The sequence below is a fragment of the Agrilus planipennis genome, unplaced genomic scaffold, assembly GCF_000699045.2.
Source record: "Agrilus planipennis isolate EAB-ADULT unplaced genomic scaffold, Apla_2.0 scaffold8, whole genome shotgun sequence".
Lineage (NCBI taxonomy): Eukaryota > Metazoa > Arthropoda > Insecta > Coleoptera > Buprestidae > Agrilus > Agrilus planipennis.
The window spans coordinates 3,369,786-3,380,885 of NW_020442461.1; the positions used below are offsets into that span (position 1 = coordinate 3,369,786).

The 11,100-nt window shown below is 35.4% G+C and overlaps 1 protein-coding gene across 1 annotated transcript; it reads left to right on the forward strand.

Annotated features, from left to right (window-relative positions):
- Positions 1 to 783: 783 nt before the first annotated feature.
- Positions 784 to 11,100, forward strand: LOC108734040 (pyrokinin-1 receptor-like). The gene is made up of 6 exons (XM_025980746.1): positions 784 to 815; positions 1,253 to 1,468; positions 1,593 to 1,924; positions 2,758 to 2,963; positions 8,257 to 8,563; positions 10,646 to 11,100. Exons 1-6 carry the CDS (start codon positions 784 to 786, stop codon positions 10,957 to 10,959), a joined length of 1,407 nt encoding a protein of 468 aa, XP_025836531.1. The 3' UTR covers positions 10,960 to 11,100.

The window sequence follows — 11,100 nt, forward strand, 5'->3', positions numbered from 1 at the left end:
TTTCCTTGTAAAATACACTTACTTATATGGAATTCCATCAAATACATTTTCGCTTTTAACAGCTTTAACCCGCGGCTTCGTTTGCTTTGATGTCCTAAATACGCGTCAAAGACAATCGACGATCACATAAAACTAATTTTTTTCTATCCCTCGGGAACAGTATTCTTTTTCTGGATAAAAGGTACTACTCTATGTCCTTTTCTGTACCCGTGACGATGTATGTACAAAATTATATTATATGAATGTATCTTTAAAACATTTTTATAAAAAAAAAATTAAAATAATCAAATTTCTCTTTGGGTGATATGAAAAAGAAGATTTAAAATCCTATTAAATAATAGCGTCAGTCTGAAAAAGACACTAAAGAAGAAAAAGCGAGGGAAAGCATGAGCTTAGTATCGTCAATCACTAGTTCGTTAAATGGAAAAAATCCAATTTTCTCAAACTTGCCTCAGGCGTAGAATAATTCCTAGGAATCGCTAGATAATAGCTGTAAAGGCAAATAAGAATTGGAATTTTTAATAAATTACACTAAGGAAGTCTAATAAGTACTAATTAGAAAATCGAACATGTTCGACTCTATAATATTTAAAGACAAATTTGCTTATCAGCAGTGCACATCATAGATTTTCTGGAGAATCCAGCTGCAAGAAAACGGAAACGATTGGGCGAGGAATTAGAAGTGTTCAATTTTAGAAATTAAATTATGACATTTACGAGAAATGTTTATGTGGGTCAAACGGGCCAGTCATCTATATTTCGCAATAAAGAACACCACAAAATATGCTTCTAACGATCATCATCCTCATAAGATCGTCAGTCCTAAGACTGGTTGGACACGTACCTCCACACTTTCCTATCCTGAGCTAAACTTCGCATTTCCCTAAAACTAGAACAAATCACATCCTTAACTATTTGCGAACAGTAATCTAATCTAGGTCTACCTCTACCCCATCCTAACTCCTGTTTCTGCCTCTAATATGTCTCTGACTAGACCTCCATGCCTAAGAAGGTGACCTACCAACCTATCTCGCCTATTTTTTATTGACTTCCATAGAGTCCTCTGTTCTCGTATTCTTTCCAATACTTCTTCATGTCTAACCTTTTCTACCCACGATATCCTCATCATCCGTCTATAACACCACATTTCGAACGCTTCTAACCTTTTCTTTTCCGCCGCGCCCACTGTCCATGTTTCGCACCCGTATAATGCCGTGCTCCAAACATACACCTTTAACAACCTTNTTTACAGTTTTGCCGCAGAAACGTCAGCAAACGCCACGGTTTTGACAATAACGGCTTTCACTGTGGAAAGATACGTGGCAATATGCCATCCCTTTTTGTCGCAGACGCTCTCGAAATTATCCAGAGCCGTGAAGTTCATCATTCTGATCTGGATTTTCGCGATATGTCTGGCGGTGCCTCAAGCGTTAGCGTTTGGAATAATGACATACGATGAAGATCACAAGTAAGTACCCAATGGTGTGCATTTACCGCGAATAAAAACGAAACCACGGACTAAATGCTTTTCCGATAACAATTCCACGGTAAAGGAATGCGAAAAAACTTTTGCTTTTTTCGGTTTGTTTCAGATACTGTCAGATAACGAGGGTAATTCTTCCCCATTCGTTTGAGATTTCCACGTTCGTGTTCTTCATCACGCCGATGACAGTTATAACGATATTGTACATACGCATCGGTCTTCAGCTGAGGAAATCTACGAAAATAATCGCGAAAAGCAGAAGCATAAGGATGAAAAGGATATCATGTCAGACGCGGGTTTCGTTGAAGCGAAAAAAGAATCAAGCAATCGTGTGCGTCGACGGTCGCGAGAACGATAACAACGCGGCAGGGCCTTTTGATAAACGCGAAAACAATTGCATTCATTCAACGCAAGCCACGAAGCATGTCGTCAAAATGCTCGGTAGGTACGAATTTTTTTATCACTTATTAAATTACGTTTGGCGCAGTTGGCGTAGAAAGCCTTCACAGTGGCGGCGCCTAAATTTTGATCAAATGTTTATCAGGCAAACTCCAAATAATGATTTGTTTTTATTAAGAAATAGCCTCATAATAAAAATTTTACGATACAATTTGCAGTAAAAAATCCCATCTCCTTTGCACTTCATTGAAACCCGCCTCCCCAAATTCCAGATTGTTTACTACCAAACTAATTTTAACATCGTCGGAAGCTAAAGAGTTATGACAAAAATTGCCTGCGCCTTTACAAAAAAACATAATACAAATTTAAAACAAAACAAAAATAATTGGCTTAGGGACGAAAAAATACCGGAAATTTTTTTACAATATGATCCCACCTTGTTTATTACAAATTCTGTGCGACAAACAACGAAATATATGCACTGTTTAATGTAGCAACAACGCTGAATTAGCAAGGAAGTTGACTTTTATTAGAACAGATGCTTTTCGGAAAATTTCGGTATTTAAAATGAAGAGAGGAGGCACTGAGTAATCCTCGCCCTACAGTTTCATTTAAATAATTAGAAAGTTGACAACGAAGCTTTCTAAATAGTCTAACAATCGTAAAAATAGAATTACCATCTTCAAGGAAATCGTCTGCTCTATGTTTCTCTTGCAGTTTTACAAACTAATTTAAAAGACAAAACGAGACGCGTGAATCTTATAACAAAAGAAAATTTATATCTCCAGCCTTTTACTACTGCATTTAGAGTCGACTTAATTAGGCAATCTATCTATTCCGAAACAAGCTGGTGTCTTAATATTTACTTGTTACAGTTGCGGTTGTGGTGGCATTTTTCATATGCTGGGCGCCATTCCATGCCCAGCGCCTACTAGCAATTTACGGTCAGCCAACGTCGAAAGGGATGGTAACAACATTCGTGGCATTGACATATGTTAGCGGTGTCCTTTATTACCTTTCAACGTCCATCAATCCGCTACTGTATCACATCCTTTCGCATAAATTTAGGATAGCATTCAAGGTACCATACTTTATATAAAATACTTTTTTGTTTACTTTTGTCTGTTTATTGTTGTACCTACACTATGTCTGATTAGTATTCTGAAATGTTTGAGATATCTGCATCCACTTTAGATTGATGTATGTATGAAAATTACCCTAGTTAACGAGCCGTCAACTCGGCAGGATGGCGTCAACTAACGAAACACACATACCTACTCGTGACCGTCGCAACAGCTAGTACGTAAATAGGTCAATTGTACGCGACGACGCCCGCAAAATATGCGGACAAGGCGTTATATATGGTCGGTGTAGTGAGAATGCACTGTCGGCATCATGCGATAGATATACAGGGGCAGAAGATTATTATGCTTAAATTTGCAGATGATATAGCAGTAGTAGCATCTAACAAGAATAAGTTAGATATAGATTTAAATAAACTGAAAAGCGGTATTGACAAAACAGTATTGTATGAAAATAAATAAAAGTAAAACTAAAATACTGGTATGCAAGGGAAGAAAAAGTAGGGAAAGAGCGAATGTAAAGATAGAAGACGAAAAATTACAAAAAGTGACTGATTTTAAGTATCTAGGAAGTCAAATAAGTCAGGACGGAAGGAGTAGTAGGGATATAAAGCAGAGGATAGCGCAGGATCGTGTCGCTTTTATTAAAAAGGAGTCAGTTCTATGCTTGCAAACGGTTAATTTAGAAATTCGGAAAAGATTGTTAAAGGTGTATATTAGGAGCTGTACGGATGCGAAACATGGATGGTGGGCGCGGCGGAAAAGAAAAGGTTGGACGCGTTCGAAAAGTAGTGTTACAGACGAATGATGAGGATACCGTGGCTAGAAAAGGTTAGAAATGAAGAGGTATTAGAAAGAATAGGAGAACAGAGAACTCTGTGGAAGTCAATAAGAAATAGGCGAGATAGGTTGGTAGGACACCTTCTCAGTCACGAAGGTTTAATCAGACATATTAGAGGCGGAAACGAAGGTAGGAGGGGTAGAGGTAGACCTAGATTAGATTACTGTTCGCAGATAGTTAAGGATAGGGGTTGTTCTAATTTTAGGGTAATGTGAAGGTTAGCTCAGGATAGGAAAGAGTGAAGGTGCGTGTCCAACCAGTCTTAGGACTGACGATCTTATTATGATGATGATGAAAAGACTATCCCGGTTTGAGTAGCCGAGTCAGGGATTCCGCGTGATATGGTTCGGCCAATTTTAATTGTGTCATTACCGGCAGTGCATTCCTTCCTTACCTCTGTTTGCGTACAATCTCCACCAAGGCATGTATCGATGCCATTTTATACAAACAGGCTAGGTAATCCTGGTCATCATTGCCGGAGCAATTGGGGCATTATCCTTATGGTTTCCAGATGACCCATTCCATTTCTTTTTCGTGTGCCTTCTTCCCCTTATTTTTTCTGGAGCACTGTTCAGACATAGTGTATAACAAAATATAAAAAAAAACTAATCCACAACAACAAAACTTCGAGTAAAAAGCTATTCAATCTACTTATTACTTATTCAATATATATTTGTTCAGTTTTATTTCTAACTAATGTGACAACAACATTATAGTCAATTTTGTGACGTATAACCACATTTTACTGCACATATATATATTTTTTAAGAAGATTAGGTCACTTTTTGTTGGTAATTTGCTTTGTTTGTTATTATCCTCACATACGTATTCACCTACCCCAAAAAGCGTATGTTGATGGCAAAGTTTAAGGAATTTTCCTTACGGTTTATAATCAATAAAGTTGATTCTTTCTTATTTGACCGTTAAGACCTTCTAATGCGTCTTGGTGTCTACATTTCACGTTCTCGTCCTGTCAGCACATCGGATCCTTAAGGCCTTCGTTAATGCACGTTTCGTCCATGTTATAAACATGCTCGTACCATCGCAACCGTCATAAACTAATGTCATCACCGCTAACGTTCCTCTTTTACTCGTTTTTTTTCTTAAAATGTAGCGCATTAACAGTGTGATGTTATCTACCAACCGTAAATTATTTTCGTATTTTTAAAGTGTAAGTATTCACGAATTTCACTTGAAATAAACTATTGGGATCCGTCAAATGGGCATACACCATCTGGTGGCAAAATTTATAACTCGAATGAGGGAAAAATTTACATAGGAACTGTGCACGCAAATTGTAAAATTGTTTATTAAAATAACAAAACACGTTAAAAAGGTAAAAATTTTTTTGATGATGGAGTCGACGAAGTTTTCTTCTAAAGTTAAATCAAATAAAAAGTTAATATGTTCAGTGAAAAGCTGCAATAGCACTTCAGACATAGATCTTCACTCTTCACCTACATTAACTACTTTCCAATAAAAACTAACCGTTTTATATATGTAAAAAATATATTCGGAAAATTAGAGAAAAAAGTAAACTAATAGAAGCTTGGATGAAAGCAGTAGGTATCAAAGAAGTGAATTCCGGAATAAAAATTTGTTCACGTCATTTTAATGCACATGATTATATTTCAGCAAGTATTTACCATCAGCCATAACCTTAATATTTAAAACTAGAATCATACTAAAATTATAAAGTGAGAAATTATTTATTCCTGTGTAATTGATTTAACACAATTCTAATGATACGATATAAGTATTTTGAGGTTAAGAACCTACCTGCTGCAATACAACAAAGTTGCAATAATGTGTTTGCAACGTTCTCTTAAATCGGCTTTGCACGTGCAAGTCATTGATATGATATTGCTTAAATCACCCAGAATCACCTCACCAATTATATAACGTGAATCACTTTTTAAATCCGAAGTTTGTAAAAAGTAGGCAGTAAACTTGACGGAATTTGAAGGCTAGCTTCCGGATTTGTTATTTCCGAATTTTATAATGTGATTGACATTAAAACCACTCTCACCTTCAACGAAATTTCCTTTCCGAGGCTTTGTGTCAGCCCAATCACATATTGTGTCAATACTTATCAATTTATCGTAATTCAAAAACTTGGAAATTGCACGGTACACTATAGGAACTACGATAAATTTTCCCTAATCGGCGCCATGTTTTTAGGCTCCTCCTTTGACGGATCCCAATAGTGGGAAAAAATTAATTTCACAGAAAGTGTTTTAGTTAAGGAAACAAGATTCATTAATGGGACGGAAAAATTCCTACTTTGATAAATAAAAGAAACAAAAGTCAATGCATTTCTTGCTTCCTTCTTTTTTATTGTGTTCATTTGCGTCTCCGTGTTTTAGTAATTTGTGAAATACTTGAAGCAGTCGTTGACCCTTGTAGAATAACGCGAAGGAATTAATTTACACATTTCGTATTATTTAAAACTTCAACGGAAAACAGAATAAACCGTTTTTATTAAATGGCTCGTTTTTTCTTTTTTACGTGCGTGGAATTTGAAATGAGTCGCAAAGGTGTAGCATTAATGGACTCTCTAAAAAAAATGACTCTCAGGTCATAATAAAAACTTTTAGAGCCCTTTATATGGTTATTTCTGGGGAGCTTTTATATTTACAACCGAAAATATCAATGTAGTACCTTTCATTCGTTTAATAAACGACTTTCAGACGCGCTAGAATACGTTATGAAACAAATTCGAATTGAAATTCTTTTAATTCCATTGGCGTCACCGTTACTAATACTCAGTATTACTTTTGATGCATTCAATTTATCGAAAAGATCTCTCAACCCCTATTTATGGTACAATATACCTATGTATCGTACTTTTTACAATTTGTTTACTCGGCAGTCGAATTCCGCAAGAAATATAACCTTCCAAACCCAAGGAAATTCCACTTTATGATGTCACACAGATTTCCGATTCGTTTTCTGCGCTTTTCACGAAATTTGATTTAGAAAATTACTTTTAAAAGATGCTACTTTATTTAATAGCTCTAACCAAAGGAAGTATATCTTCTGGTACATTAAAAAATAGAAATAAAAGTGCGAACATTTTGAGACACCGTGTATATGACCCAATAAAAATTTCATTTCACAAAACAATTCTTTATCAATTGATTGACGTGAATACAGATTGAAAAAGAACACAAAATTCAAAAAAAAAATCTGATACCTTCTGTTTCTATATGGAAGTACGTGATTTTAAACAGTTTTTCTTACTCAATTTACAAAAGAAACTGTCCATTTCCGAACAAAAAAAGGAGAAAACTTGTCACAACATTTACACCATAATTCAACAGAATAAACGGCAAAATTGTCAAAAAGTATTTCTTTTAGGAACTCACCAATTCTCCCGTTTCTGTGAAGTACGATAATCTTAGACGACGGTAAATCTGCAAACAAAAAAATAAGTGATTTCTTCTGCAATAATTGTAGTTTTGAATTTTCAAACGTACCAGTACCGCATTCCAAACCCTACCGACGCGCTAGTTAATTAAATTAAATTAAATTCTAATAAATTCCGTCGTGAGAACAACCGCCAAAAGGGAAAGAAATAAGCAGTTGAACTTTTAAACGTTCTGGCTTTGCTTCGAATTCTTAAAGCGCCTTTTTTAACCTCCCTCAAATTACTTCAGAGTTAATTAAAAATTATCTATCATTTTTTTTTGTCGGATATCAAAGTTTGAGCTTCGCATCTAATCAGAAATTGAGGAAAATTCGATACCTACTGGTTTTAAACAATGCCAACGCTTATAAATGAAATTTTCCTGGTGTATACCACCACTACGTAACACTTTCTGTCGTAAATATTAATGTGAAAATTGATTCAATTTTTATCCATTATAAATTACCTCAAGTTAGTGAGGAAAAATGTGTCGCTGTTATCACACCCTCGCCGGGAATCGAACCCGGGACCTTTGGCTTCACGCGCCAATGCACTGACCACTGAGCTAGAAGAGATAACAACAACAATGAACCAACGACAAACTAATTTATGTATATTAATACTATATGAAATACTGTAACGTTCAATAATGGTTAATAGTAAATGTTAATGTGAAAATTCATTTAGTTTTCATCCACTATAAATTACCTCTCGTGGCTTAGTGGTTAGAGCATTGGTGTGTAAATCCAAAGGTCTGGGGTTCGATTCTCGGCGAGGATGTGACAAAAATTGAATGAATTTTCACATTAATATTTAATACAAAACCACTATTAAATATATCAAAGTGTGTCGTGTAGCATTAACTCTCTGTTCATTTAAAAAGTCATAGTCGTTTCAAAAGCTAAACAAGATCAATGTGAATACATCAATGTCAAAAGCTGTTTGGCCTTACAAGAAAATGGTATTGAAATAAATAAACACATCCATCGATACTAATCACTCATCTATAAATAATACAGTGTGACGGGCGTTCTTCTTTCAGAAAACATTCTCAAATTGCCTCAGAAAGGGCCAAGTAACACGCAGGAGTTACTCGGCCTTGTCGGGAAAACTGTCGCTAGTTAATAGCCACGTCAGTTCCGATTCCGGCCGTCCGCAGTATTCAAATTCGGAAAATGCACAAATGATCCATCAAGCCGCCTTCGCAGCCACCGAAATCGGCAACAAAAACAAACTCGACAGGACCAAAATATCCCTCAACAGTCGAGTCCTTACAGATTCATCCGAAAATTTACACGAACTATGCTACAAAGACTACACAATCGGCATGGAAAATCCACCACAAGAAGGTAAGAATTCGACTAAAAGCAAACATTAACAGAATTAGGTCTCATTTGTGTTGGGAAAATTGGTTTTCTACATGTCTTTATACATAAACCAATAAGAATTTGACTAGCTCGTGCAATACGACTGGAAATTTCAAATCATTTTGTAAATAGTCCAATGGCTAGAGCGCAGCTCTACCACGTCGGAGTGCCCGAGATCAAACTCTGCAACGTAATCAGACTTTTTTAGCTTTTTTTTATGTAATATAGGAAAAAAATTTGGATTACCTACAAACCAAGACCAATATACAGAATTAAAATTTATTCTACTTAGATCTCTTAAGGACTATTCATTCGTATACGAATACTTATCAATTTATCGTAATTCAAAAACTTGGAAATTGCACGGTACACTATAGGAACTACGATAAATTTTCCCTAATCGGCGCCATGTTTTTAGGCTCCTCCTTTGACGGATCCCAATAGTGGGAAAAAATTAATTTCACAGAAAGTGTTTTAGTTAAGGAAACAAGATTCATTAATGGGACGGAAAAATTCCTACTTTGATAAATAAAAGAAACAAAAGTCAATGCATTTCTTGCTTCCTTCTTTTTTATTGTGTTCATTTGCGTCTCCGTGTTTTAGTAATTTGTGAAATACTTGAAGCAGTCGTTGACCCTTGTAGAATAACGCGAAGGAATTAATTTACACATTTCGTATTATTTAAAACTTCAACGGAAAACAGAATAAACCGTTTTTATTAAATGGCTCGTTTTTTCTTTTTTACGTGCGTGGAATTTGAAATGAGTCGCAAAGGTGTAGCATTAATGGACTCTCTAAAAAAAATGACTCTCAGGTCATAATAAAAACTTTTAGAGCCCTTTATATGGTTATTTCTGGGGAGCTTTTATATTTACAACCGAAAATATNGTAATATAGGAAAAAAATTTGGATTACCTACAAACCAAGACCAATATACAGAATTAAAATTTATTCTACTTAGATCTCTTAAGGACTATTCATTCGTATACGAAATAGTTTTCAATATTAATATATTCGTTTGTTTCTTCACTTATAATGACTTTCTAGAAAACGGTTTCAACAATTGGGATGCAATTTATAATATAGGGGGTTAAAAATCAATCTAGCTAGGCCTCATTTCCGAGAAAATGAGTTTTCTTCATGTTTTCACACACAAACCAACAAAATTTTGACATATCCGCGCAATACGATTGGAAATTTCGCCTCAGAGATCATTTTGTAAAAAGTCGAATGGTTACAGCGTAGGTCTATCACGCCGGAGGACGCGAGACCGAATTCTGCAACGTGGAAGAACTTTTTTAGGTTTCTGTATGGTATATCGAAAACAAACTCAGAATTGCCAATATTAAAAATAAAAAGTAAATTAGTTCATGCTCAAAATTGTCTAACAGAAAAGGAAAAATCTGACTTTTAATTTTAATCACTCCGTATTTTCGGAATTAGCAGCTGCTGAACAAACCACCGTTTAATTTTGAGCAGATACTTATGGATACAGAACATAATACGCCACCAGTAGGTACATATCCCCATTTATGTAGAATTCCATGCAAACAAAACGCAATGGACACTTGTAAATTCCCATGCACTATTCCGGGAATTTTCTGATTGAACAATGCAGTATGCGCTGTATTTTCACAGTTAAGTTCCCTGCTTATTAACAATTTATTCAGTTGCACACGTGCACTTCATTTACGTACAAATTTGATTAATTCAAGTAAAATTATTAACTTGTAGAGTTCCACAATTTACATATAATAGTCTGGACAAAACAATTGAAAAACGTAGAATTACAATAGCCACGGATGAGATATATAATGTGGGTTGCCTAAATTAGTCGATTCTAAGCGCAATAGTAAAAGGCAAGAGATATGAATTGTGACGAACTTTTAGTGAAACCGCAAATGTTGCAAATTTTTATATAATGATATATAATGTGGGTTGCCTAAATTAGTCGATTCTAAGCGCAATAGTAAAAGGCAAGAGATATGAATTGTGACGAACTTTTACTGAAACCGCAAATTTTCATTTTTATTTCCTATATTATGTAAACACGATCTTTAACAGTTACAGAATGCAAAGACAGCAACGAATTGTCTCTCCTGCAAGAGAACAACGAAAGACTGAGAGAAATCGAAATTTTTCAAAGTCAACAATTAAGAATCAAGAGGGTAGAAGGTAAAATCCAAATAAACATAAACTTTGTCACTTTACCGAAATCGGTCACTGTGCCGCAAATAGCGACGCTGCCCCTACATCTGGACATCGAAAACGAGAGAAATCAAAACTTAAATGAAAATTACAGATGCAAAAGTGGAAGTGCAACACAACTATGCAAAAATAGTGCGAATTACATTATTTTGAAACAACAAGTTTTGTAGGTAACTCCGCAACAAAACTGACTCTTCCTGTACGCATTAAATCGATAAGATGTGATATTATTTACGAAGGCAATGGCGCAATTATCTATTAATGATGTGATTTAGGGCCTCAAATGACCGCATCAAACTGTTGGTTAGTTG